Here is a 27,925-nt window from a genome sequence, read left to right as displayed (position 1 = left end):
TCCATGCGCCGGCTTCTGGCAACCGGCGAGGCGAGGCTAGCGGCGCCCCGCGCCCAGGCCCTAAGCTCGCTGCGGCCGCTCGGCCGCCGTCGCCGCCATGCTGCGGGGGGCGCAGGAGGGGCAGGTCACGGCCGTCACCCGGGCGCTGTCGGCCGGTAGGTACCGGGGAGGCCGGAGCGGCCCGGGTGCGGGCGCGGTGCTGTAGCTGGTGCCGCGGCCGGCGGATGCGGCACGAGGGCAGGGGACCGGGCGGCGGTGTCGGGGTGTCCCGCTGCCTTCCGTCCCGCCGAGGTGCAGGGTTGCGGCTGTCGGGACCGGGGCTCCTCCCGCTCAAACGAGTGCGTGTTCAAGGGGTAGCCTGCCCCTGGAGCCGCTGCCCAGGGCCAGGGCCGGAAAATCTCCTGCTTCTGAGGAACTTTTCTGTTTATTTCACTTCAACTCTGTTCTCCTCGCGTGTTGCATGTGCCTCGGTGCTCGATTCGAGTCGGTGTGTGAGCAACAAGTCTGCTCTCGCTGCCAGAGGGAGGGGCCTGTGCAGGGGGAGCGGGAACGCGGAGATCAGTCCAGACGTAGTGCTTCTGCCGCGGTTATCGCCTCTGTTACTAGCGCAAGGAAGAGACTAAATAAAATTTAACGTGTGCGTTCCTTTAAGAAAGCACCTTTCAAGATTTGAGAGCACAATGAAGTGTTTGGAAGGTACCGTCTGATAGGGACCGCGTTCTGGTGTTTGCAGCCTTTACAACACTGGCGTGTGAGAGGGAAGTAGAAGATGTGGCAGTCTGTGGCCTCTTGTGATTCAGTGCTTTTATGGGCTTTGGTGGGGTTCAGTTTGAAAAAGATTAAAAAGTAAACCACAGAAGGTGAAGTTGCTTTTATGTTTTTGCTTATAGCATCAGTACTCTGTCAAGTGGAACCGGTGGGAAGATGGTTTGAAGCGTTTATTAAGAGGAGAAACATAAATGTTTCTGCCTCTTTCCAGGAGCTAGAAGATGAGAAGGAACTTTCTGAAGAATCAGGGGATGAAGAATTGCAGCTTGAAGAGTTTCCTATGTTAAAAACCCTTGATCCAAAGGACTGGAAGGTATTGAGTTGATGCATATTAGTGTTTACGATTTTTGCTGCAAATCTCCCATCAGTTATCTGCCATTCCCAGCTGTCAATGATCATCTTCCTCCCCTCCTCCTACCCCACAAGTTTATGTTCCTTAATGTTTATATTTTCCACACATAGCTGGTTGATGAGGGCAAGCTCAAGCACGCATCAGAAGATCTTAGTCTGGAACTGTTGCTTTTGATTTCATTGTCTGTGAGCAGTGAAGGTGTCTCTTCTCCCTGTTACAGCCTCCCCTATTCTGGAGTTATGTCAGCACTCTTTAATATTAAAGACAGCAATTCAGTTTTCCAGTAATTGAACTTTCTCAGAGTCAGTGCCTTAATCCAATTTAGATTAAACTACTTGAATTTCTGCAGTACTGTCTTAACTGATTCATGTTTTGTTATTCAGTAATTATGGTGTTTACAATAATTGTTCCTACAGCCTTTTTCTAATAGTTATTGTAGGAAGCAATCTGCTTCCTGCTTTTAAAGGACAGGGGGAACTGGTTGTCTATGTGTGTTGTGGCTTTTTAGGTCTTATTTATTAAGGGTTCATTTGGTTCTTTCTTTCCCTCAGAATCAAGATCATTATGCAGTTCTCGGGCTAGGCAATATACGCTACAGGGCTACTCAAAAACAAATCAAAGCAGCTCGTAAGTACCTTTTCTTTTCAGATGTACAAAATTGTTTTCCGTGTGAAAATACATATATGTTATGAACAGGCTTTTTACTGCTTCACAGGCCTAAAAATGCTGTCTCTCTGGTTTCTGTTGCTTGCCAGCCTTCTAAATTCACATCACAGCTCTAAGTCTACAGAATTAAGCATTTTCACTGAGTTCACATCTCTGCTTTCTTGCCTTTTTTTCATCAACAGCGTTGACACTATAACTGTGTTTCTGTATTTCTGAGTCTGCAGTCAGGCTCAGGGAGAGGCAGAAAAGTAGAGCCAGCCCTGTCCTATGTGTTTCAGTAGGTTGGTACCTTGGAGCCCCATAATAATGGCTAGCTCATATTTCAGAACTGTATGCAGGTGATTGGAGGCATTTGTGGTACTTGCATGTGAAGAAACATGTTGGGCTTTGGAATCTTTCTCTTTAGAAAGCAATGTGGCTAAGAGTTGACTTTGAGTTGACTTTGCAAGAAGGATGCAGGTGTCTAGTGGAGGAAGGTTTAAAAGTACTCTGAAGGTTGTTCAGTGGCCTTTATGAAATAGTATTATGAAATAAGCTGATGGTTTTTATGAGTTGATCTTGAAAACAACTGCCTGTACAACTGTTCTGTTTGTGAGTAGAATAACTGTCCCAGTGAAACCACAGCTGCTCACAAATAAAAATGGGTGGAAATTAGCAAATTACCAACTTGCATAGGAAATAAGAACAATATAAAAAGGACATTGGAGCAAGTCCAGAGGAGGGCCACGAGGATGATCAGGGGACTGGAGGACTTCCCATATGAAGACAGGCTGAGAAAGTTGGGGCTGTTCAGCCTGGAGAAGAGAAGGCTGCTTGGAGACCTCATAGCAGCCTTCCAGTATCTGAAGGGGGTCTATAAGGATGCTGGGGAGGCACTTTTCATTAGGGACTGTAGTGATAGGACAAGGGGAAATGGGTTTAAACTTAAACAGGGGAAGGTCAGGTTAGATATAGGAAGAAGTTCTTCCCTGTGAGGGTGGTGAGGCACTGGAATAGGTTGCCCAAAGAAGTGGTAAGTGCTCCATCCCTGGTAGTGTTCAAGGCCAGGTTGGATGAGGCCTTGGGTGACATGGTCTAGTGTGAGGCATCCCTGCCCATGGCAGGGGGGTTGGAACTGGATGATCTTAAGGTCCTTTCCAACCGAAACCATTCTACAATTCTATAAATAATGTTGCCTTAAGTACATGTTGCTTAGCAGCACCACTGTGGAGCACAGAGCACCTGTTCTGGTGATGATTAGTGGTCTTGATAATCTTTTCAAGCAAGAACTGGGGCATGTCTCTTTTTAGGATCCTAACAGCACTCTGTTATTAGATGGGGGTATAGAGATGTGAGTCTTTCTCACCAGTACATACTGTGCTTTCCTATTTTTAAGAAGGATTCTGATTTGTTTCTCAAAAGGCAGGTTGCTCTAACTACTTGCATGATATCTTCTCTCTGGTATTTTATAGCAAGCCAACAAGGTACGTTTTACATTGTATGACAATATGGCTAAACTGTTTGTCTAAGTAGTCAGTCTAAAATCTAGTTTACTGTTTAAACACTAAGAAAACCTGGTAGCAACTTCAGTAGATACTTCGTATGTGCTAGTTAAATCTTAGGATTTAGGCCTAAGGAGAGAACTTGACCACAAAGTCCCATGTGTGTAATCCACGTTAAGTGCAGCAGTCTTTACCGGCACATGGCTGTAGTTCCCTTGCTAAGTTTCACCTTGGGCTGTGCTCAGAACTTGAGTAAAGGGATAGAATACAATTTTTATTTTATCTGAATGATTTTGCTTTTAATTAGAAATAACTAAAATTACATTAATTATTCTTTTTTTTTTTTCAGTATGATTGCACAGGTTCCTGAGTTGTGGTTATTTTGTGTCCCAGCAAAGATGCAATATTTTAAATTCTGAAAATATGGTTAAATTAGTTCTATGATTCTATGAAAGAACATTTGTTAACTCATCTGTTTTTGTCCTTACGGTTTTGGGGTTTGTTTTTTGGTTTTGGTTGTTGGGGGTTTTTAAAGTACCTAATTAGAGAAATGTCAGTTGGAATTACTCTGTTACTTTGTGGTTTGTGAGAAATAAACTGTTAATGATGATGAAGCATTTCTAAACGTAATGCATCTATTTCATAGATAAATCCATGGTGTTGAAACATCATCCAGACAAACGAAAAGCTGCAGGGGAACAGATAGGAGAAGGTGATAATGATTATTTTACATGCATAACTAAAGGTAAGCAATTGATCTCTTTTATTAGATACATTCTCAATCTAGTTGATAATCTGAAATGTATTTGTAGTGCTTTATTAGGCTTTTAAAGAATTGTGAGTTATTAAAAAGCCAGAGAAGTTCTTTTTCCAGTTAATAAATAGACACATTTATTTAATATAATAAATAGAGATCACATTAATATAACTTTCCTTTGGGTAGGAGCAGTATGGGGATGCAACTGACAGATGTTTGTCTACTGTGTCACTTGGTGACAAAGTGTGAACGTTTGTAGCAGCACATGAAATGTGAACTACTAGAGGTAGTACTACCTGGGATAAGCTGCTGTGCTGTGGAGAGATTCCCCTGAGCCACCAACAGCAACTGGAAAAACTGAATTCTAATGCACCTACTCTGTCAACAGAGCATCTGTTGGTTTGATCTAGCGTATCTGTTTCTTCAGCTGCTCTTTTTTGCCCACAGATAACCAAGTGAACTCAGGCGAATAACATTTCCCTTCTTGCCTGTAGTGACCTAGAACACTACTGCTGGCTGATTCCAAAACTGCAGGGAGTGTTCTAGGTGTATGACTGAACATGTATAGAAATGCTTTGGAGTCTGGCTTTTTTGTTTATTTTAAACAATATTTTGTTTGACTCAATAAGGTTGAGGTTGGAGGAAAACCTGGAATTTGTGTGTTCTAAACTTACTTCTTGTGAGTTTCTTGTTACTATACTAGTTAAAACGTTAGATAATATGTTAGACAAGCTATTGCTTTAGATGTCAAAATGTAAGAAGTTCCCAAAGGAAATTATTTGTCCATAGTTGCAGTCCTGTCAGAAACTGGCAGATACTTACAATGAACAGCCTGCACCTGAATTCAGGGATATGCTCTGTGTTCTACATGTGAGGAGGAAAGTGTTTCTCTGTAACTGTTTATGATCTAAGTTTAAGGATAAAGAGAAAGGAAAGCACAAAGCGGCACAGAAGAGGAGTAATACTTCCAGACAGCACTTTGGAGGAAGGAAATGCTATAGCAGGGAAGGGGTGTCCAAAATAGCACCAAGTTGTAGTGGAATGAAGAAGCTTGAAAGGCAGTTTGAAAGGGTTTGACAAAGAAGTGAGTGGGAGATACTCTGTTCCTCCAGCACTGTATGTGGCAATACTATTTTGGATCTGTGTGGAAGGAACATCTCTTAAGTGGAAGAGGAGCCAATGGATCCACACAGAATTTCTTGCATCAGGAACATGGTATGAGGGTTACTGAAGCTCCTAGCTTGCAATGTAGAAGATAATTGGGGTCATTTAGAGTATTAACAGAGAGAAGTCCCTTCCCAGAGGGGAAGCTAAGGCTGGCAGACAGCAGCTCATTCGTAGTCCCTTGCATTCCTTCCTTTGCAGTGACATGTGCGGCAAGATCCATTTACACAACCCCAGAGCACCAACATTTCCTTCAGCTTATCAGCTTCTAGGTGCCACCTTCTAGGTGCAGTGTTCTTTGTCCAGGGATGCAGCTTGGGAAGCCCATGAACGATCACAAAATTAATTTGATTCCTTCGATTTTTCAATTTACTGAAAAAAAACCAGTGGGCATTGTAGAACTGACAAAGTGACTCCACACATCCTGGAGAAAAAACAAGAGGTTATTGAAGCTGCAATGTGTGTGATTGCCAGGATGTAAGATTCAGTAATGTGATGCTCCCCAACTTTAAGAACAGGAGAACTGGGAGTGTGTGCATGTTTTGGCTAGTAGCTGTGTGGTGATTTATACTCTTTCCAAGTCTCAGTACAACTTTATAATGAGCTTGAAAAGTTCTAATGAATGGGCTCCTATTCTTGCCAGTTCTTGCATCATATTAACTCAAGGGCTGCTGCTACTCTGCGCCTGTTTTAGTAGATGTTTTGTCAATTTAGCTGCAAGGATCTGGTGTAGGATAAAAGCCTAAGATGTCATGCCCACACTCCCAGTGCCTGAACCGAATTTACTGCAACAAAATTGTTCTAAATATATGCTTTGTATATCTTAGTGGTTAAATGTGTTGTGTTTCATAAACATTTTCCTCCTGCTTAGTTTACCAGGCATTGACAGCAGTGCTTTTTAGTGTCACTAAAATAATTGTATACCGAGCTGTACAGAATGAGAGATCAAACACAGATCTGACAGCATCTTTCTAATTATTTACAGCCTTTTCTGTCACATTCCCACGTATGTGGGGAACACTTGCCTCAGTCTCACATTTTATGCCTGGTAACCTTTTTTCAGCTTATGAAATATTATCTGATCCAGTGAAACGACGAGCATTTAACAGCATAGACCCTACTTTTGATAACTCTGTACCTTCCAAAAGTGAAGCAAAAGAAAACTTCTTTGAAGTTTTTTCACCAGTTTTTGAGAGAAACGCCCGGTAAGTTCTGTCAGACTGCCTCCGCTGTTGCTGGAGGACCAGCATTTGCAAACTCTTCTGGGATTGTGTTCCTAGGAGGTGTGATTTTAAGGGATGCTGGGAGATGCATTAATTTGCTAGAAAGGGGATACAAGTAAAATAGTGAATTCTCTATTATTTAATTTTAAAGTAATCTGAGCTGTTACACTGGTGGCATTGGGTTTGACCCATGAGATTAAAAGCCAAGGCTGTTCTCAGCTCCATGTAACTTACTCTGGTTTTTGTACCGCACATTGTTTCATCTTAAAATTATTTGCTACACCAAGTGTGTGTATGCTACTGACTAAAATTTCCTTATTTTCTTATGAGGGTGAGACATTAACAGAAGACAGTTGTTATGTTCCCAATTTAAAAGAGAAGATAAATGTAACTCAGTATTCGGTGGTTTTCTGTTAATGTCACTTTTTTCTTTCTGCATTTGATTCCTGCTTGCCCATTAACTTTGTATTAAGGCTGTCACAATAGAAGTTTATTTCACTTTTTACCTGTATGAGGAAAAAAGTGGTTTATTGTGTGAGGCACTTTACAACATATTCTGATTATTATCATTATTGAATCTTCTATCGAGTATTCCAGACATTGAGACCTGGGTCTGTGGCTGGCAGATGGGTTTTTCCCTTCTCTGCTTGGAAATGGATGCTATGTCATGGAATAACAAATTCCAGAGTCTATGGAAGATTTCCCTCTTTGTAGGGAAAAAATGGAATGGAGGCAGAGCATGCTTTATTCCTTTGTGCTCCATTAGAATGTGTGGAAAACTTCCGGTAACATACTACAGAGCCAAGTTATTCACAAAGCACATTTTGTCCACATTCTTTAAGTTTCTCTACTAGGAGAATGTGCGTGGAGAACTGATGCCTATAGCACATCTTGTTCTCCATCAGGTCTCCTCGTAGGCCCACCAAACTCAGGCAGGAGGACTTTGCTGTTCTGGGGGAGCTCCACAAAAAAGGCCCAGTCTGAAGGATGTGTAGAAGGAACTCTCTCCTGTTCTCTTCTTCTTTGCTGGTGCCACTCTGTGTTGGTGGAGGGAGCCTCTGATTTGGTGTTTTGATTCCATACTTAACATATGCCATATTATGAAGTCAGGTTATATATATAATTTTTTGAATATATCCATTTATTTTCAGGTGGTCAAACAAGAAAAATGTTCCTAAACTGGGAGACATGAACTCTTCATTTGAAGAGGTAGATGCGTTCTATTCATTTTGGTAAGTTAGCCAATATTCTATTCACAGCATTCAAGATCTGTGATGTCATGGGCTTGCAGCCCCTTTCACATGTAGGTTGTTGGCAGGATCTGTTCTGACCTAGTAATGATACGAAATTACCCCACAGCTGTTGGTGCCTTCCACAAACTGAGCTGTCTTTTCTCTGAGCTAATACATCCACGTTGTGAATTCACAGTTACAGCAGGAGCTTCTGATGGTTCTGTGACCACAATGGCTGTGAACCAAGCTGACCCACAGCTTAGCAGTGGATTTCATCTCACCTAACTTGTGTTTTTAGTGGAGGTATCTACTAGGCATTTAAGTTCCCCTAGTTAAGGAGGTCTGTCTAGTCCAATAAAGTCAGTAGAGTTTATGGCTTGACTTACTGTTAAATACAGACGCTTATATAAAGAGTAATTTCTGAGCTCTGCAGACTGCACTCCATCTCCACTGCCTATAATGGGAGCTTAGACAACTGCATTGTAGGCATTTTGAATTGATGAGAGTGATCCCATCCTAAAATGCAGTCTGTTTTACAGTGCCGACAGATGTGAATCATTACTTTCAATAGCATCTTGTGTTTTGACTTAACACAGTGGAATCACCACGTACATACAGTACACACAGTGTACTTGTACATACAGTGTAATTGTAAATTATGTATTATAAATAACAGTATAATTGCCTACAAAAACCTAATAGTAGAAAAGGTAGATTATTTGTAATAGTTTTTTTTCTTTCTTCACTTTTTATTTTCTCTTCTAATTTACTTTAGGTATAATTTTGATTCCTGGAGAGAATTTTCCTATTTAGATGAAGAGGAAAAAGAAAAAGCAGAATGGTATGTAAATACAAAGAAATTTGATGAGAGAGTGAGACTGATACAGGAAGATTTTCCAACTTCCTATCAGAGAAGTCATGGGAGGAAAGGTAGCTGAACTGAGAATTCCAGTCTTCTAGTTCAGTAGTCAGTCATGGATTTTAACTGGACTGTGGGCTTCGCTTTGTCTTACTTGTGCAACTGAGGTAGTTCTTGCTTGCATTAACGGAGGTGCTTCTGAGGTGCTTTGAAATGCGTGTTTGTCTTAAGTTTAGACTTGCAGTTACAGCAAGCTGCAAACACAGAAGCCAGAACAGAGTGGATGAGTAAGCACGCGTCATTTCTCTCCAACTATTTATTAAGCTGTGCTGAGACAAGTGATACTTTCTAGAATTTAGAGAGATTAGTTCTGATGCCTCGATTTTAACTGAATCCTGAATTTGCTGATGTAGTGATAGTTGTTGAATTACTCAGCCCATGTAGCTGTTGGAAAATACATTCTATTTTTATCCTTCCTACAGTTATAAACACAGAATGTTCAAGTTAGAGCAGCAAATCGTTCAGTCTTAACACGGATTTCATGGGACACAACCTTTCACTTAGTCATCCTTGTATAACCATAACTTGCATTGTATGAACCTCTGCTTCCACGTTTGAACAGGAATCAGTTTTGTAGTTACATTCAGTGGTTAGCTTGCTTTCTGGCTAGAAACAGCCATATTCAAGCTGTCACTAGGCACTTGTTCCTCTGCTCTTATGCCTTTTCCTGCCTCTCTGAACCCAGTGTACTCTCTCCTGTGAAGATTCTGTGAAGGCATGTAACTAGTTCCACATCACTTGTATTTTTAGTAAATTATACAGATTGATCTCAAGGCTTCTCATTGGAAGGGTCTTGAATTATTTGCACCACAGCTCTTTTTTGTGCTTATTCCAGTCCTTAGTGTCCTTTTTAGAAGTGTTTAGACGAATGGTACATACTCTGCTGTACTTAGAACTATGTTTCAGCTTCTGTTCAGATGGCCATGATTCTTGTTAGCCCTTCTTGTCAAAGGTGATGTTTATGTCTTAAACATTGTAGTAGTCTCCTGCTATGTTATGGGGATTGTTCTGTTTGTTCTGAGGTATATTGTTATGCATTTGGTTGTGTGGATGAGGATATAGACCCCTGCTAGAAATTTGTCTCTTCCTTGACAGCACTGACAAATACTTTCAGATGCAGCCACCCAAGTGTTAATCTATTTAACCTGAGCTGTGTTTTACTGGAGTGAACTGGACATGGTTGTACTGGGGTGTTACAGTACTTCATAGAAGGTGTTCTTTCTGTGCAGATGGGTTTACTTGGCATGACCTATGTTCTGTAAAATGGAGATAATTGACACTGATTATATTGCTGCCTTTTAATTAAAGTGTATGCCAGCATTTCAGTTGTTTTGCCTGGGTTTAATGTTTGGTCAACAAGTGGATTGCGTGAAAGTCCATGATCTCACTCCCTGTGATGATGGATAAGCAGCTTGTTTTGTCAGGTTTATGGAATGCTGTAAACACTTACTGGCTTTTGATATGAGCTTGGCGTCTGGAACTTCATTTTTTTTGAAGTATTCAGAAAAAAGCATCTGTGTGGGGAAACTTTAAAAGGTTTGTTGATGTATATCTAGCAGAGTGACACTGTAGGGTGTTAGCACTGAACTAATTCTGCTTTTGTTTTTTAGTCGAGATGAAAGGAGGTGGATTGAAAAGCAGAACAGAGCTGCCAGAGCACTAAGAAAAAAAGAAGAAATGAACAGAATTAGGACACTTGTTGGTGAGCATATAAATTGCTGGGGTTTTAAAGAGAGATTTGTGAACTAACAGTGCAAATCTCCTGGTTTTCTTTTGTACATGATGTGTCTTTTCTTCTACCAGACAATGCATACAGCTGTGATCCCAGGATAAAGAAATTTAAGGAGGAAGAAAAGGCAAAGAAAGAAGCAGAGAAGAAAGCAAAAGTAGAAGCAAAACGAAAAGAACAGGAGGCAAAAGAAAAAGTAAGTTAAATAGTTTATTTGGGTTGAAAAACACTTCATTCACACCTGATCCACTGCATCAGCTTCTAGATGTGTCAGAAGGTTACTGTTGAAATGATATTGGGATTTAAAGATGTGTTGTTTGTGATCCCTGTGCATCAGGCAGTGCAAGACTGACAGCCTTTTGAGAATGAGATGAAAACAAGGAGCACAGATCTGACACAAAAATAAACTGCTAACATTGGCTTCTGTTGTTGCATACACTTCCTCTGGTTTAGAAGCAGTCATTAAGTTCCATGGCCTGCTTTCCTTTTCCATAAAATGGATACAGCAGCTTGCCTTGTGCATATGGTCTGTGAATGTTTGGTTGGTATGAAACACTGAGGTAACATAACTGAGAGAGGGTAGATTTAGATTTGGAAAAAGGAAGAAGTTCTTTCCTGTGAGGGTGCTGAGGCCCTGGCACAGGTTGCCCAGAGAAGCTGCGGCTGCCCCATCCCTGGCAGTGTTCAAGGCCAGGCTGGACAGAGCCTTGAGCATCCTGGTCTAGTGAAAGGTGTCCCTGCCCATGGCAGGGGCGTTAGAACTGAATGAGCTTTAAGGTCCCTTCCAACTCAAACTATTCTATGGTACTTGATTAATACTAACAGTTTGGGAAAGATGACTCTGAAAGCAGTACCAGGAATGAAAGGGAACTGTAAGGTGCTAAAAAGTGACTTAAAAGACAATACTGGAGCACTGTAAGATACTATGTTAATAATGATGCAGCAGAAATACTGCAACACTGCACAATTCCCAGCTTGTACTTTTGGGGCAGGCACAGGAAATTTTACACAGCTTTGTATCTTCATTGTAAAAGAAGTCAGGATTTATCAACCAGGGGTCCTCAAGTGAGTATTTGAATTAATGCCAATTGGTACATGTTTCACCAGCTCCCTCTAAAGTCTTGAAAACCAAACATTAAATAATTGATGCAAAACCACACATACACCAAAAAAACCCCCAAAACTAAACATACCCCAGAAACAGCACATTTTCATATTGAATGACTGAATGACCATATAACAGTGTGACTTTGTTGAGGTTTCTTTGTTGTTATCCTTTTGCAGCAAAGACAAGCAGAATTAGAAGCTGCACGGTTAGCAAAAGAAAAGGAGGAAGAAGAATTTAGGCAACAGGCATTAGTAGCAAAAAAGGAAAAAGAGATACAGAAAAAAGCCATCAAGAAAGAAAGGCAAAAACTGAGAACAACGTGCAAGGTATTTAAATATTATTATAGTGAAATACATGTTATATTAATGAAATTATTATATTTGCTTAGATCAAACCCTGTCACATGCTTGTACTTATGGCTGGAGATGGGTATGGAAAGCGGGTTTATTAAAAATCAAAATATTAAAACACGTACTTATCATATGAGTGAAGCTGACCAAATAGGTCCAAACACAGCAGTGGCTGAAGAATGCTGTGTGTTAAGCCTTTGTCTGAAGGAACGGGACAATAAAGTTCAAGAACTTTGTAGAACATGTATTTCTGCTTCCAGAACTGGAATTACTTTTCTGATAATGAGGCAGATTGTGTTAAAATGATGGAGGAGGTGGAAAAGCTTTGTGATCGTCTTGAGCTAGCAAGGTGAGTCTCCCTGCTGCTGATTCCTGCTCATTTTGATACCCATCTTTCTCCTAGCTATCCGTTGTAACTTAATAATTTATTTTTAGTCTGCAATGCTTGAATGAAGCACTTACATCCACAACAAGGGAAGGAGGAAAGGCGGCTGTAGTAAAACAGGTAATTATGCTGAGTGTCAAGTCAAAATAACAGAGTAATTCCATTTGGGACATCTGCGTGACTGAATGAAGTGAGATACAACGTGGCTGCGTGGAATCCTGCCTGTTAAACACCAAGACCTGAGTTTAATGGTCCCCAGGCAGACTTGATCTCTCTGCCATTTTACATAGTGCTACATAGTTCATGGGTGGTGAAATAACCAGGGCCAGCTGAGGGGAAAAGTACACATTTTCAATCAGTAAAAGACACAAAAGCTACCATTTGTACAGTATACAGAAACAGTGGGGGAACTTAATTTTACCAGCAATGCGTAGCAGTTACCTAAGGGGGAAGGAGGGCAGTCTTAACCTATTCTGTTATGCAAGAAAAGTCTTAGTCTGATATTCGTGACCTGGGAATTTTAGATTCACAAAAGGACTGCTGCAGGCTGTAGGCACTGGAAGGACAAGTTGGAGGATACCAAAATATGGGAAAAGCATATCTTGCAATCAAGATTTAAAAACTCAGCAAGGATGTGCTTAAATTTTCCATCAGGGAAAAGCCGTATGGACTAATAAGACTGAACCTACATCCTGCAGAAAGAATAAGATGCTTTCTCTCATCTGCTTTGGATTCACACCTGTGAACTTTCTTTCCTGGTGGGAAGATGATCTGTCCCCATCCCAGGGTCAGGTTTACTTATCAGACAACTGAATTCAAGGGACTGAATCTGATCCTCAGTCTCCAGGGGAGTGTTTCAGACATGGGACAGTCACCTTTCAGTCTCTCTGTTAAAACTGTTCCACTTTTACCTGACAGATAATTCTTATTAATGCAACTTTCCTTTGTCAGGAAGATTTTATTAGGAGATAGCAAGAAACCTGTTTTGAGCATCCTGCCACAGGCATAAGTGCATCGGTTTTTTAGTATCGCCAAGGCTGGACTGGGCATACTCGGAATCAGATACATTAAAGATACATCACCCACAGTCTCAGGATGTGATTTCAATTCAGAGAGATGTGCAATGGATAACATAAGTTCTGCTGAATGGCTTCCTAACAACGTACATGTAGACGTGTAACCCTGAGTAAGCACTTAGTTACTAAAATCTGTGTTGTTGCAGTTAATGCTAACTTAGCACAGCCGTAGTAACTGAGAATTTCTGGCATAACCAGGCTTAGGTAGCAGTCAGGTTGGAAGATTTGGGAATTGGTGTATTCACCCAGGATGCTGAACTGCCCTCACTAGTTGCTTTAGGTTCTTAATACTTTCGTGGATCTGTTCCTGTAAGTCAGGTGCTAGCCTGTAAATTCATGCTAGATTCAGAAGTTTTGCCTTAATCCTGAGAGTGTTCATGTAATTCCCTAGTGAACCTGTGATGGATTCCTGCTGTAGCTCCTAATCTGGGATGGCCAAATTTATGCATGGGATGTATGGAAATAATATTGGAGCAGAGAAGCTGCTCTTTTTCTTTGTGTGTAATGTACAGAACAGAAACTAAGCAAAATTCAAGACTCAAAGCAATTCCAGAGGGGTTTTTGTCACTGTAAAATGTAACAGTAAATAAATAAATTATGCTTGTTTACAATTCTTCAGATAGAAGAAATAAATGAACAAATAAGGCGAGAGAAAGAAGAGGCAGAAGCTCGTATGCGCCAAGCAACAAAGAGTTCAGAAAAGTCAACCACTGGTGGTGGAGGGGGAAGCAAAAATTGGCCAGAAGATGATTTACAGTTGTTAATTAAAGCTGTGAACCTCTTCCCAGCAGGGACTAATTCAAGGTACTTCTTGGGTTTGGTGTTGAAAGTCCTACTAACCATTTACATTAAGTAACAAGTATAATACAACTTGTTCTCAGACCATCCTAAGTGTGATGTCAGTATAAGGATTCCCTAAACTTCCTCCTTTCTCTTGACTTCTGAGCAGCCTGGGGTTTGTTTTCTCTTAGTACCATGCTCTACATGTTACTGGCATTACCTCAGCCTTGTATCTTGTCTCTCTCCAAACTTGGGCCTCAGTCCATGAGTAAGATTGTGCCAAGGTGTATGTTTGCACAGGGCTTACTGTAGGATAGGCTCCAGTCATTAAGCAGAGAACAAAACAGAAGCAGTGACCATGATGAAGGTAGTAATACAAGTATGTAGGTTACTTCCGGTAGCTCCACAATGAATGTGAGGCTGGTTTCTCCTCTACAGAGTAGGAGGAACACATCCAGAGATGCAAGTTAAATGTGATAGCTGTCTCCAAGGGAGAGCCAGGGTAAAAGGAAAAGGCTGGGATTCATGGAAAGCAGCACTAGCAATCAGTTCACTAGTAAGCATCAAGAACAGGAGCATGCCTTAAATCCCATTCTTTCCCAGGAATGGAATGCCTTCTTCCACTTAGGATTCAAGGATTTGAAGCCTCCATTACAAGATTTGGATGCATACTTTTAGAAAAAGAAAGCTGTCATAATCTTTGTGGAGGTGATACCAGTACCTGGTTTTGCACTGCAGCTCAGCAATTGAGTACTCATTGAGAACACACACCTAGATATGATACCTAGATATGATAGGGGGCCTATAAGGATGCTGGGGAGGGACTCTTCATTAGGGACTGTAGTGAATAGGACAAGAGGTAACGGGTTCAAACTTAAACAGGGGAAGTTTAGATTGGATATAAGGAAGAAGTTCTTTACTGTGAGGGTGGTGAGGCACTGGAATGGGTTGCCCAGGGAGGTTGTGAATGCTTCATCCCTGGCAGTGCTCAAGGCCAGGCTGGACAGAGCCTTGGGTGGCATGGTTTAGTGTGAGGTGTCCCTGCCCATGGCAGGGGGGTTGGAACTAGATGATCTTAAGGTCCTTTCCAACCCTAACTATTCTATGATTTTATGATCCTCCTGTATGATCAGGTGTAAATATTCCCTTCCATTTCCTAAGAATGCACTAGGAATAATTGTGGGCCTAAGGCTGTTCCAGCTCTCTCCTGTTGAAGGCCTTTTATCTGATGTTTAGGTATTCTGCTGACAGGGGTAGACACAGAGCTAGTAACTTCTCAGTCCTTTCAGTGCAGCCTGCAGTATTTAATGTCAGAGGTGTTACGTGAATTCTGGAAATCAACAGCTGAGCATTCTACCCCCACTTTTCCTGTATCAGAAGCCGAAATGTTCACCTAAGCTGACTGAATTCTTAAGGGAAACATCTGCATTTAGTGATTGAAAGCTTTCCAGAATAATTACTATTAGAATTTATAGGTATTTAAGTATGATGAAACTTAGGAGTCAATTTAAATACCTACAGGAGTTTGACTGTAGCTTGTACGAAGATAAGCTATTACGTGATACTCTGGTTGACCCTTTCTGTTCTTGCTTTAGGTGGGAGGTTATTGCCAATTACATGAACTTGCACTCTACTACTGGAATGAAACGAACAGCAAAAGATGTCATCAATAAAGCCAAGAGCCTCCAAAAGCTTGGTATCTATATTACCTTATTTCTGTAACGAGATGGCCTGCATGCTTCTGTACAGCTTGGCTTTGAACTGCATTGTGTTTCTGTTATGAGAAAATCCTCTCTATATTCCCAAAAGACTAGCAGAGCATTTACATGATTCAGCATTTTTAGTCTAATGTTGTGTAAATCATCACCTCATGACTGACTCAGGAATTTCTTAAGCTCAGTGCACAGACGTGTAGGCCCCACACATTGCCAAGGCTCTTCTGCACTCAGAGAGAGGCAGATGGGCCTGTGGGAAAGCTTCCTACAAAGGAAAATATCTAGAATAAATGGAACTGAGGAAGCTATAGGATACTTTAAAAAGATGAATGGGATCCAGCACCAGAGTAAGACACCTGCATTAATGTGGTAAATGGAGCCTAGACAGCTCTGGAATAAGTCCTCAAGGAAAACCAAAACATTCCGCTGAAGAAGGAAAAAAAAACCTGTTTTCAAAACGTTCTAAACCACATCCCTGCACAAGGAGGACCTGGACTTTGAGTGTTCCTACAGCTCCAGCACGCTTGTGCTCTGGCGATATGCGAGTTTTGTGCCACAGCCCTTACTTGAGAGAATAATCCCTCTTGATCTCACTGAAGTAGCAGGTTCAGGCTTAAGTTTACATGGAGGACGTATTCACCTGAGCAGGATAGGGGCTGGAAAGCCTGACACTTTGAGCAGAGTTTATTTGACCCTGAAAGATTATTTTTTAATATACCACTCTATTTACCATCATTTTAAAGGAAGTAGAAATTGGGGGTATTTGATGATGTGGTTATTTGTAAACTAATACTCTGCTAGACAATGGTTTTATCATTATATCTGACTTTAACTTCATTACAGTGATCACTCTGTTCAATGTCTGTTGCTCATAGACCCTCATCAAAAAGATGATATCAACAAGAAAGCATTTGACAAGTTTAAGAAAGAGCATGGTGTGGTGCCTCAGATGGACAGTGCTGCCCCCTCGGAACGATTCGAAGGTAAAGGTGAAAGAGGAGCCTTTCTTCCAGAGTTGTCTCCCCTGTGTCTCTTAGAATGTAACCCAGAACTTCTTAAGACTTGCTTATGAACAAACATATGTAGCAAGTAAGCGATCTAGGCTCTGTAATTGGATTTGAGGGTTGCTGGTACACACAGTACAAGTCACAGTTAACTAAAGAGTACCAGTCTGAAATGCTTCCTGGTGAAGCAACAGGTCAAGTCTGATGCTGAGATCATTTTCCTCAGAGAGTGTTACTTTTTCAGGTAAAAGTAGGCCTGAGGGAATGCACTCGAGATACAGGATTGTCCTACAGCTTTGGTCTCCTGTTAAACCCCAAATGCCTCCCATCAGCTTTTCCAGACACCTGCAGAAGGCTGTGTTTCCTGACTACTGGAACACAAAAGGAAAAGCTACACTGCTGCTCTAGCACTACAGCTTCACAGGGCAGCTACAACAAGTTAACACCCAGATGACAATAAAAGATGTTACCTTTGAACTTCTCTGTGCTTTGTTTAAAGATCCTAAGGGCTACTTGTTCATTCAGTTTCAGGGTTGGGATTTTTAGTGGGTTGGTGGTTTATGTTCCTTCAGGTTTTTAACTCAGCAGCACTTAAGTCAGACTAGCTGTTTTTAGGCATATCTCATAGTCTCCTTACGTATTTCTTCTTATTGTCATTTTTGCATTTAAAAACAGGATCACCTTTAGATTCATCCCCTTGGACTACAGAAGAACAAAAGCTTTTAGAACAAGCATTGAAGACTTATCCAGTAAATACTCCTGAAAGATGGGAGAAAATAGCAGCAGCTGTTCCAGGCCGGTCAAAAAAAGACTGCATGAAGCGATATAAGGTAAGGTACCTCACCTCCCTCTAGGAGTGTAATTAGCCCAGGTTTTGTTAGAATCCTTTGGGTTTCTAGGGTTCCCTATCCTACTGCCTTGCCTACCAGAGGGAGTATATGCCAATAACAGACTGGCAGAAGATGGAACCTTGTGAGGAAATGGGGTTTTGGGGTTTTTTTTTTGGCAACTCAGACCCGAAAAGCACAGCAAGGACTAAGTTTTCCTCAGTGAAAACAGAGGCTCTGGAAGCTGGGAAGGAAAGTCTGCCTCACAAAATCTGGTTGTCTTACAATCTGACAGCAAGCTCCTGTAGATGCCAGATCCCCAGCCTCTTGTAAGCAGAGTTCCTGCTACAGAGACATAGATGAGCATTGACCTTTCATTAATTTGTTTCTAAGAGAAATTGTTTTAAGGTATTAAACTGTTTGGACTCCTCACTATGTTGAGAACCAGAATGCTTCAACCTGAATATATGTAGCATTCAAACAACAGTGGTGGTAACAAATTCCATGTGTAGATAAGGATCTCTCTTCTTTTTTTCTTCTCCCCAAAACTTCAGGAACTCGTTGAAATGGTCAAGGCAAAGAAAGCTGCTCAAGAACAAGTGATGAATGCTACTAAAGTCAAGAAATGACTCTTACTGACAATCTTTGTTTTATAATAAAAATGCAAATACTGTACATGTTTTCATTCCTTCCTTAATTACACAGATACACAGGACTGGCTCGTTCTTCAGATTTAATCTTCTCAAATGCATTTCTTCAACTCAAAAGCTTTAAACAGGGGTGTAGTTGGGATTTTCTGTGTGGATTTGGGGTTTTTTTAAGCTCAAACACACTGAAAGTTCTTGTTTTCCACTACTCCTGAAGCCAGTGCATGCCACTGCAGATTTTGTTATACTCTGGAAGTTGTTCAATTGGACCTAGAAGTTAAAGAAAGTTGGCCATGACACATGCTAAACTGATAGTGATTGGTGTGGAGGGGGTATGGGAGGGTAGGGAAACACATAACATACCCACGGCAGCAACTGCAGGATGCTTTTCATAAATGTACTTTGTGCAGACTTCTCTAATAGTCTGGGCATCAATAGCCTGCAAGGGGTAAAGAGACATCTTTGTTATCTATCCCATCTAAACCAGTTTCTGATCTTAATTGTGTATAATCTAGGGGGACAGGCAACAAAATTTAATTCTATGATTAAAAAAAATAGCTGAACACTGGCTCAGTTAGAAACAGGCAGACTTCTGTATTGTTAGTTCCTGGAGCAACTGAATTTCTCAGCAGCCTGCTTTAAAAGTTGCAATATGACTGCCACTTACTTCAATTCTTGCCTCAAGTTCTGGAATTGGGATTCGGCGCTTATAACACAGCATTTGTCTTCCAATGTCTTCGCAGATTGGTGTGGACCCTAAAATAGGGGAAAATATGCTTCAGTTATCAGCATACAACTCCACTAAGGACAAAAAGCTCTCTTAAGAGGTCTCACCATCAAGCTGTAGCAGCATATTTGTCTTCAGAAGATTTTTCGCTCGAGCAACTTCATTTTCTGTAACATTTGTGCTAAGTCTCATCCTGAAAAATAGTTTAAATCCAAAGGCACTAACTAACAGTAACCTGTAGCACACATTGCCTGTGATAAAGTGGTGCATATACATTTGTACACCTACCAGGCACTTTCCTCTAGACAGGCTTGGTATGGAAACAAGCCCTAGGATGCAGAGCAGCAGTGTAACAGTTGCATTTTTTGAAAGCAAACCAGTATACACAAGATCAAGTTTTTTCCCCTAGCAGAGCTGTATTTCATGAACCAAGTGTAGTCCATACTTGCTTGAGAATAGCTGTTGCTAAGATAGTAGGAGCCAAACAATTAGAAGTACTTAGCCCAGAAGGCAGTCCATTACTTCCTGGCTCTTGGTGAGACAATGATTCGCCACACTGCAGAAGGAACATTTTATCAGGACAGGGAGATGCAGTAGATATTTTAATACACTCTTGTCACAGGAGTGGTTCAGATCTTCCCCAGTGCTAAGCCGCAGGAAACTGACAGCTAAAGTGATGCCATTTATCTCCACAAATTGTTTACAGAGATCTCACAGAATAATGGCCCACAAAAAGTGATCTGCATGGTTACAGAAACTCCTCATTTTCAACTTTCATTTCAACATCACCACTTTAAATCAGTGCTCTTAAACAACGTATGTGTTTCTAATCACATCTGCAGTTCAAGTGTTACAGTTCAATCTACAGACATCTTTTCCACATAGATTTAAGTTTTAGATGAATTAATATTTTCTAAAATCCCAGGTTTGAAAATTCTGTGCATAACAGCTCACCTGCCCTACCTGATTTCTCTCACTAGAGCTCTGTGTAACACCATTGCCTGGCATGGCATCTGCAGAATGGGTAGGACTAATCGTGTGTGTACGTACTTTCATGTGCATTAGTCTTATTCATGAATATTTACTCTCTCAGTTGTCAAACACAGTTCATGGGCACTGTGTACTGACTTGGTTGTATTCTAACAGGTTCGAAACAGTTCCCTAACTTCTGTCACTTGCAAGTCAAGAACCAATCACTGCCATATTTTCTTCTACAAGGAATGCTACTACACTAACTAGTTACTATTTATTCTTCCAGAGCAGAAAAAGAAAACCAAACATAAACCTTAAGCTATGCACTCTAAGTGAGGGTGCCAGAAACTGGCTGATGGGACTCTGCACTAGGTGCCAGTGTTTAGAGTCTGATGCATCTGTTTTTCCAGGCAAGCCCCAGCAGAGAAACAAAAATACTCTTTTTAGAGGACTGCTATTTGTAAAGAATTGTATTCCTCCCCTGAAAACAAGCTTGTTAGAGAAACAGTTGTTAGCTTACCATTCTCTCTGAACAAAGTGCACCATGTCCTGTATAGTGGATGGCTCACAGACCATATAGAGTCCCCACAGCCCTGTGTCAGTGTAGCAGGTGTTGAAGGACTGGAAACTGTGACACAGGTTACCATGGCAGGCAATCTGAGCAAGTTTACTGGATAAATTCTGCTGAGACAAAAGAAAAAGAGATTATTTTGTGAAGTTTTCTGAAAGCTTCCATAGTCCTCCTCCATGGAGTCACCTCCATAGTCTCCTGTTTTCATTTCAATGATGACAGAACATGCAGTAGTATCACAGGCTGCAGCAGAAGCTATGAGGCTTATTACTAGCTCTTCATCTCAACAGTTCCTTTCCTTCACGTTTCCAAGTAACACCCCAGATTTAAGCAAAAAATCATAAAGCTACTTAGGTTTGAGAGGGACAGTTACTGATACCCTCTGATTCCGATGACATGCAGATATGAAACATCCTACTTTACCTAAGTGTTGGCAGACCTCAAGTCACCTCTATTTTGGTGGTTTAGAACCACTTCCTAAGATTTTCCTAGACCTTGGGCAACAAATTTTCTCAGTCTCACAACTGGATCCCCTTCTTCCATTCCAAAAAAACGTCTTCAGTAACAGCCGTAAAGTAGTAATGCCATCGGATAGTCTGAATGTGGCAGTTCCCAAGTCAGAGGATCTCACCAGCCCACCAACCCTGTTACAAGCAGGAAGGTGCTTGCACATTCACTCACCACGCCTCCTCCAAACGAACGATCCCAGTTACCTATCAGAGTATTTGCTACCATTAGTGGGATTGTATCTGGGTGGGACCAGCCAGCTGCTTCAACAGCTATCGCCATGTGCGCCAAGGGCATCTTATCATCTCGTATACGGATCTGTGGGAACACACCAAAGTAGCTGTAGTGCAATTTGTACATAGTAATGCATGTGGGAAGTTCAGTATCAGGAAACAGGCATTTCAGTTACACCTGGATTATAAATCATGCACAAAGTGAACCAAAAACTAAAGCATATGAAGCTTTCATTCAACATCAGCCTTAACTAGTCTTCCCTGTGGCAGTTTCAGAGCACTTTGCCAATAGCAGACCTAATGCCATGTACATGAAGAGGGCATTACAAGTCACTTTACAACTAACAGCAGCAATGAAAGCTGATGATTCCAAATAGAGCTGGGAACAGAACACAGATGCTCCAGTTCTCTGCTATAACCTTTAAATTTGTGATTCTTAAGAAGTGGAAATGCTCCAACACCACAGGCAAGGGGATACTCTACTGCTCTCAGTGGGGGCAAGAAACCTTTTAATCTGCCTTACCTGTGGCTGAGAAGCTTTGCTCAGCAGACAGCATGTGTCAGTTGTGCTCACAGGGGATACAAGGACCAGCTCAAAAAGCCATCTGTCTGCTTACCTCACTACCTGTGAAGTGACAAGGTGGCAGGGGTGGCAGTCCTCCTTCTGGAGCAGATGGCAAGTTACCAAAATGGCACTTTGCTAGATCAAGTAGCTCATCATGACAGACCCCTGAACAAAGACATTTTGCATACTTTGTAAACATTAATTTAAATTGCTGCACAGGCAGCTTAAAGACTCAAGCAAGCAGTAATTTATTTTCTCCCACATTAATGCCCCACTTTCAGATTCCTCACAACTCCGTTATAGAGTAGGATCATCATCAACACCCTTAATCCTCCTCAATAGCCTTCTATTAAACATTACACTATTAACATTACACAAGCTGTCTGCTCCCAGTTTCAAGCCTTGATGTTATTTCTCTCTTGCTCTCTCAGCTTTCTTGTTACTCCCTTTTTCACAATGAACCACTTCTAGGCCCCTCTTTTCCTGCCCACATGGAAGAATGACTTTGGCCTCTGTTTACTTCTAGTGGCTGGTTTAAGGTTTCTGGAATATTACTGAGGGGAAAAGGGAATGAAAGTTCAAAGGGTATGAAGACACAAAACACACAGGGCTAACAATGAACTTCCAAGACCTACTGAACAATGCAGTAATTCATTATGTTGTTCCCAGAAACTTAAAGACCATGGTTTTAAGCACAGTTTCACACGACCCAGGGTGAATATCTCACACTAACCTCCAGCAGCAGCCAGAACCATTCTGGGTCCTTTGTAATGTGTTGTTATGTACTCCACCAAGTCATTACGGTTTATGGACCTAGAAACAGTCAAGAAAACATCACTACTGTATCGGTAAAGTTTATTAGAGTACAAAGAGATAAAAGTGTAGAATACAGTACAAAAATAATTATAAGTTCTGCCAATGCACAGAGCAGAGAGACAAAAAGCTAAAATAAAGGTGAGTTCCTAAAAAGGAAATAAGAACTTGATATATTTTGCTGTTCGAAGTTCTTCTAGCTTCCTGAGAAGAAATGAGAACTACACTTCAGGCAGGTGGAGACAGGACCCACTAATGACCTCACACCAAACAGCACATTTAGAGGTCTCCTGGTCTGCACTGCTATAAACAATGGTGGAAGAGCAGTGCAGGCACAGTGGTGTTTACAGTAATGTAAATAACACCTGACTGACGGGGAAAAGGAGCATTTCCAATTTTGTGTCAGATGCATTTTTAACAAACTGGAGAAAAATACAGCAAGTAACGAAGACACGTAGTAGATACATAACCTCTGCTACCTGCATAAAAGGGAATTAAGGCAACAAAGGTATTCTTCTTATAATTAACATCCAGTGCAACTTCAGCTACCTCCCAGAGTAAACATGAAAACTGACGCTGTTCCCTACATTTTCAGGTGATTCTTTTCAATATATGGAAGTCAACACACAATGAAAGACAGCCACAAATTTGAACATACTTGATGTTTTCAGTGGGTCCTAAAATTGTCCGTCCTAGGGCTGTCTTCTGATAGGCTGTAGCATGCAGGTAATCAAAGACAACTTCTTGTAAATTGGTTTCAACCTCTTGCATCTCTCGAAGTATAACTCCTCGCTCACGCTCAATCTCTGCTTCTCCCAGGGTACTGTTCTGAATTATGTCAGCAAGGATTTCCACAGCTAATTGAAAACAGAGATGGGAATGCAAAGTATATTTTCAGACTACCAGAAAACTCTGGTTCCATAAATAAAACCCACCCCAACAACCAAGTGGCCTGAGATTCACTAATAAGATCTGCAAAGGGATTACAAGTCCAAAAGGTATTTTCTTCTGCGAACCTAAAGACAAAAATATTCAAATATTGACTTCCCTGCTGGCACTCTCCTTTCCAAACCTGCATTCTCACTCTCCTGTGAGGTTCAAGACAGGACTCATCACCCAGGAAGGAAAGGATCGTTACGCTGCCAAAGCACCACTCTGTGTCATCTCATCAGGAACTGGAGAAGCGTTTTGTTCTTTGCTGCTTTTCTAAAGAATAAAAGCAGTTACCTCTTGGTAAGTCTTTTGAGAAAGCCTTTGCATAATAGACAGTTTGTTCCCTGGATGTATATGCATTCAGATGAGCTCCCATGTTCTCAATCTCCAGTTCAAGGTCTAACTGAGACCTCTTTTTTGTTCCCTGAAACAAAACAGTAAGAAAATCAAACTAGACCCTTTAATTTACCTAAGCATCATTACTTCTTGTTTGGGAAAGTCAAGGTCAGGAGAAAGAAAAAGTCTTCCAGAAAGAAAACTGGCACACTAATCTCTCTAAGACTGAAAGGCAAATATAAATCCTACTATTCTCCCAAATGAAAACAAAAAGCTAGCAAAAGGGGAGACTCTGTGTATGCTAAGACTATTACAAGAAGTTAAAAGTGAGTTAAATTAGACCTGTCTTGCTAACCCATAGTTGCGTAGCAGCTACACAGAACTAGGACTTTAGCTTCATTCTCTAACAGAAACCAAAGTCTAAGTTGTCGTTTTTTTCCTCCCTCATCTTGATTTGGAAAATATATTTATACAATTCTGACAAAGTTCTTCACATTGGTCTTTAAAGAAATAATTTAAAAATCCATCATCAATACTCATACTTACCTTGAAAGCCATATGCTCAAGGAAGTGAGCAGTTCCATTGTTCTTCTCATTTTCATACCTGCTTCCAGCATCAATCCAAAGTCCAACCTCATTGGCGGAAAGAAAAAGAATACAGAAGGCATAGCTAACAATGCAGTTTTTCTGGCTTTGTGTGTGAACTACACTTAGATTTTCAAGACCTATTTTTAAACAGCTTTTTCCTTAAAAAAAGCAGGTTTGAAAGACAAGTAAGATCCTGATCTTCACAAAAAAATCTAATCACAAATCATTTACAAAAGCCTTAAGACTTCTATTTCCTAGCTTAAGTTTCAGAACAATTATTGCAAACACTGAAAGCATGCAATTTAGTTCCACAAGGAAATGAACACACATAAACTGTTACAAAAAAACCCAAAAACCTTCCCTTTACAAGTTACCTACTGTGCATGTTGAGAGTCCAGAGTCTTCAGAAGCCACTTGCATGCCATTTTCCAGAGGACTCACTCTGGTTTCAGGAACATTCAAGATTACTTCTGTCGCTGCTTTGGAAGCTCTGAGCCTGCCTGTTCCAACATGCACACACTGTAAGCAAAAAGCATCAGTCACACTCAGATTGTTAAGTTACATCCTGACTTCACATCAGGGATGCATTAATGTGACTCAGAAGAAAAACATGAAGATAACTAAAATGCAGTATACTGCATCTGCTTCCCTTCAATTAAATGATCTGACAGAAACGCATGTTACTGTCATCAGCCACCAACACAAGCCACGCTTGTTTCCCAGTTCCACCAGCAAGAGCCTGCAGGACCTTGAACAGATCCTTCAATATCTGGAATTCTTTTGGATACGTGCTTTCTAAAGTTAAGAGAGATACAGTCCAAGGGCCTATGTCCAGGACTGCAAACCAGTCACCTGCTGTTCAGAACAGGGACAGATACTGAAATTGCCAGCTTTTATACACTCACCTAGCAGTTAAAGTCCATTAAATCAGAATGGGGTAGAAAACATGGAGGTTAAAAAAACGTTTATTGCACTTTTTCAACATCAAGAAATATAAACATGTATCTCGAATTCGAGCAATCAGCGGACTCCAAAAACACTATTATATCAAATAAACAAATAATTCCTTCACCATGTGACTGCCCTAAATTGAAAGCACAAAATCCAGATGTTGCTCTAATCCTGGAATACCAATAGGCTAGAGTATTTTAGGATTATTCAATTTTGAGTTTCAAGTTTGAAGTTTTCAACTTCAATTCAAGCTTGAAGGGACCTCACCTCAGGAGGTCTCTAGTCCAACCTCCTGCTCCAAGCAGGATCAGCTGGGGGGTCACACCAGTTTGCTCCGGGCTTTTTGCAGCTGGGTGTTGAAAGTCTCCCAGGATGGTGAGAAACTGCACAGTCTCCCTGGGCAGCCTGCTCCACTGCCTGATCGCCTCACAGGAAAACAGGGTTTTCATACATCCAGTTTTTCCTCTCCTGTTGCAACTTATGCCCATTGCCTCTCATTCTGCCATCACGCCCCACTGTAAAAAGCCTGGTTTTGTCTTCCTTTTTTTTGATGTTTTCCTTTCTTTTGATGGGTTCTGCCAGGGTGTTGTTAGGTCCAACTGAAGCTGTGCCTTTTCTAGACATGCCAGCTTCTCCTCATAGGGTACGTGCTACAGCCTGCAACCATCTCTGCTGAACATAGTCCAGTTCACTAATGTCCTTACGCTGAGGAGCTGAAAACCATTTGCCATATACTAACTGCCTGACAAGGACAATCTAGTCAGTTTATTTGATCAGCCGGTTGTGTTCCTGCTGCTTCAGCCCAGGCTGCTGCCAGACACACTGCTGGCCTGCACAACTTGCTGTCCTCCTGAGCCCCCAGGCCTCTTCCACAGAACGGCTCCTAGCCTGTGCTGTCACACGGGATCATTTTCACTGCCATACTGCACTACAGGGAAGGAAAAATCTGTGTTTGAACACAAAATCTCCTTCCTCTGTTTACAGAAGGAAAAGTTTAGGCTTCAAACTGGGAGAATGAGGAAAATTGACAAACTGGGAGAGCTCTAAGATCGGGTCCTGCAGGCAGCCTCCATATACCAACAGCAGAGAAGGAGAATGTAAATTGTCTCCGGACTGCCCTGGCGTGAGCAGGACAAGCCCCGCGCCGGGGCGGAGCCTGCCGCTGCCCCTCTCGAAGGCATCGCGCCCCAGTCCCAGCGGCGCATTGTTCCGCCCCCCAGCCGCCGAGCCAGCCCCCGACGCCTCAGCGCCACGGGAGGCGATATGAGGTAACAGCGGCCCGGAGGAGCGAGCAGCAAACCGTGGGGCCTGCGGCACCCAGAGCGCTGGGTCCTGCCGAGAGGTGGCCACCGCCTTCACCTCAGCCGAAGACTACAACTTCCACCATGCACCACGCAAACCGCCACCGGCACCACCCCGTTCCCAGCCGCCGCGACTACAAATCCCGGCGTGCACCGCGCCTCCCGGCCTCCGATCCCCTCCGCCCCTATTGCGGCAGCCTAAGCACCAACGTAAGGAAACACTGGAGCGCTTGGGCTCTCCGCAGTCCACCTCCCCTTCCCCGCTCCGTCGCCTACCCGGTGCCTCGAGCCGGCTGCTCGCAGAAGGCGAGCAGACCAAGGCAGGAAAAGCCGCCGAACCGCTGACCCAGCCGTAGACGCAGCCATCTTGGCGAGCGGGTGGGCGGGGCAGTGGTGAACTTCCGGGGAGGGGTGCGCAGGCGCAGAGATGGCTCCCCACTCCGAAGGAGCTCGTGTTGGGCGTAGAAGCGCTGCTCCCCGTGTGATTCATATTGACACTGGGATGCTCCCAAGCTATTCCAGAGCTGGCTAATTCTAAACTGTGTCATACAGGCCTCTGTTGTGATCAACCTGCTGTTCTAGCTGTGCTCCGCAGAACAGCGCAATTCAGGAGGGCCGCTTTTCCTCTCCAAACACCATTATTTGGATTTGCTATAAGGAAGAAGTTCTTTACTGTAAGGGTGGTGAGGCACTGGAATGGGTTGCCCAAGGAAGCTGTGAATGCTTCATCCCTGGCAGTGTTCAAGGCCAGGTTGGACAGAGCCTTGGGTGGCATGGTTTAGTGTGAGGTGTCCCTGCCCATGGCACGGGGGTTGGAACTTGATGATCTAAAGGTCCTCGCCAACCCAAACCATTCTATGATACTGTGATTATTGCCAGTTTCAGTAACTATGAAGTTCTGCATCTCTTCAGGTAGTCTGTGGGCTGCTGTGGGCAGAGCTTTTTGCCCACTGAGGTTCCTTTGGCCATGTGCTTCTGCACAGTATTGAAACCGGCTATTTCAGTGCAGCTGCACTTTCGCGAGACAGACCCACCCTCATGGGGGAATCCCGAGACCAGAACAAGACAATAGTGTAAAGTCTTGTTTTAAGGAGTGTATTCAATATATGTAAAAGACTGGACTGTTACGGAGAGGAAGGCTTCATCTACACTAGTAAATTCAATGCTCAGCCAAGGCCAGCTGGCAGGGAGCTGCCTGTGCCAGCGCTGGTGAACTGCCTCAGCTCCCAACACGGATTGTCTGCT

The 27,925-nt window shown here is 42.2% G+C and overlaps 2 protein-coding genes across 11 annotated transcripts; one reads left to right on the top strand and one right to left on the bottom strand.

Moving 5' to 3' along the window:
* The first annotated feature begins 16 nt into the window (after nt 1–16).
* DNAJC2 (DnaJ heat shock protein family (Hsp40) member C2) lies at nt 17–18,209 on the top strand. 7 transcript variants are annotated; one of them, XM_080621665.1, is made up of 17 exons: nt 17–155; nt 891–1,081; nt 1,672–1,747; nt 3,914–4,012; nt 6,252–6,393; nt 7,563–7,643; nt 8,419–8,484; nt 10,173–10,264; nt 10,366–10,487; nt 11,576–11,725; nt 12,010–12,098; nt 12,185–12,254; nt 13,830–14,014; nt 15,586–15,686; nt 16,581–16,688; nt 17,385–17,539; nt 18,091–18,209. In XM_080621665.1, the coding sequence occupies exons 1-17, from the start codon at nt 98–100 to the stop codon at nt 18,163–18,165; spliced, it is 1,860 nt and encodes a 619-aa protein (XP_080477791.1). In that variant the 5' UTR covers nt 17–97; the 3' UTR covers nt 18,166–18,209. The 7 variants fall into 7 exon arrangements, with proteins under 7 accessions (XP_080477791.1, XP_080477789.1, XP_080477794.1 ...); XM_080621663.1 differs by having other exon boundaries at nt 6,174–6,393; XM_080621667.1 differs by having other exon boundaries at nt 31–155; nt 980–1,081; nt 6,174–6,393.
* A 50-nt stretch (nt 18,210–18,259) lies between these two features.
* PMPCB (peptidase, mitochondrial processing subunit beta) lies at nt 18,260–27,052 on the bottom strand. 4 transcript variants are annotated; one of them, XM_080613482.1, is made up of 13 exons: nt 26,957–27,052; nt 24,807–24,947; nt 24,387–24,473; nt 23,799–23,928; nt 23,230–23,428; nt 22,492–22,571; nt 21,811–21,923; nt 21,135–21,278; nt 20,403–20,566; nt 19,018–19,103; nt 18,851–18,939; nt 18,547–18,622; nt 18,260–18,453 (listed from the first exon to the last, which is right to left on the bottom strand). In XM_080613482.1, exons 1-13 carry the CDS (start codon nt 27,044–27,046, stop codon nt 18,389–18,391), a joined length of 1,464 nt encoding a protein of 487 aa, XP_080469608.1. In that variant the 5' UTR covers nt 27,047–27,052; the 3' UTR covers nt 18,260–18,388. The 4 variants fall into 4 exon arrangements, 2 of the variants coding, with proteins under 2 accessions (XP_080469608.1, XP_080469609.1); XM_080613483.1 differs by having other exon boundaries at nt 20,403–20,563; XR_013956446.1 differs by lacking the exon at nt 19,018–19,103 and having other exon boundaries at nt 18,389–18,453.
* Nucleotides 27,053–27,925: the final 873 nt, after the last annotated feature.

The sequence above is a fragment of the Psittacula echo genome, assembly GCF_963264785.1.
Source record: "Psittacula echo genome assembly, chromosome: 1".
In the NCBI taxonomy this organism is placed as follows: domain Eukaryota; kingdom Metazoa; phylum Chordata; class Aves; order Psittaciformes; family Psittacidae; genus Psittacula; species Psittacula echo.
This window is presented reverse-complemented; position numbering and strand designations above follow the sequence as displayed.

Excerpts from the sequence above, each read along its gene's own strand:
- DNAJC2 (XM_080621663.1), top strand. The coding sequence starts at position 98 with ATGCTGCGGGGGGCGCAGGAGGGGCAGGTCACGGCCGTCACCCGGGCG. Across the intron at positions 1,082-1,671 it reads TTGATCCAAAGGACTGGAAG|AATCAAGATCATTATGCAGT; the intron begins GTATTGAGTTGA and ends TCTTTCCCTCAG. Across the intron at positions 1,748-3,913 it reads AAAACAAATCAAAGCAGCTC|ATAAATCCATGGTGTTGAAA; the intron begins GTAAGTACCTTT and ends TCTATTTCATAG.
- PMPCB (XM_080613482.1), bottom strand. The coding sequence starts at position 27,046 with ATGGCTGCGTCTACGGCTGGGTCAGCGGTTCGGCGGCTTTTCCTGCCT. Across the intron at positions 21,924-22,491 it reads GGTTCTGGCTGCTGCTGGAG|GGGTCTGTCATGATGAGCTA; the intron begins GTTAGTGTGAGA and ends GTCTTTGTTCAG. Across the intron at positions 18,940-19,017 it reads TATGCTGCTACAGCTTGATG|GGTCCACACCAATCTGCGAA; the intron begins GTGAGACCTCTT and ends CCCCTATTTTAG.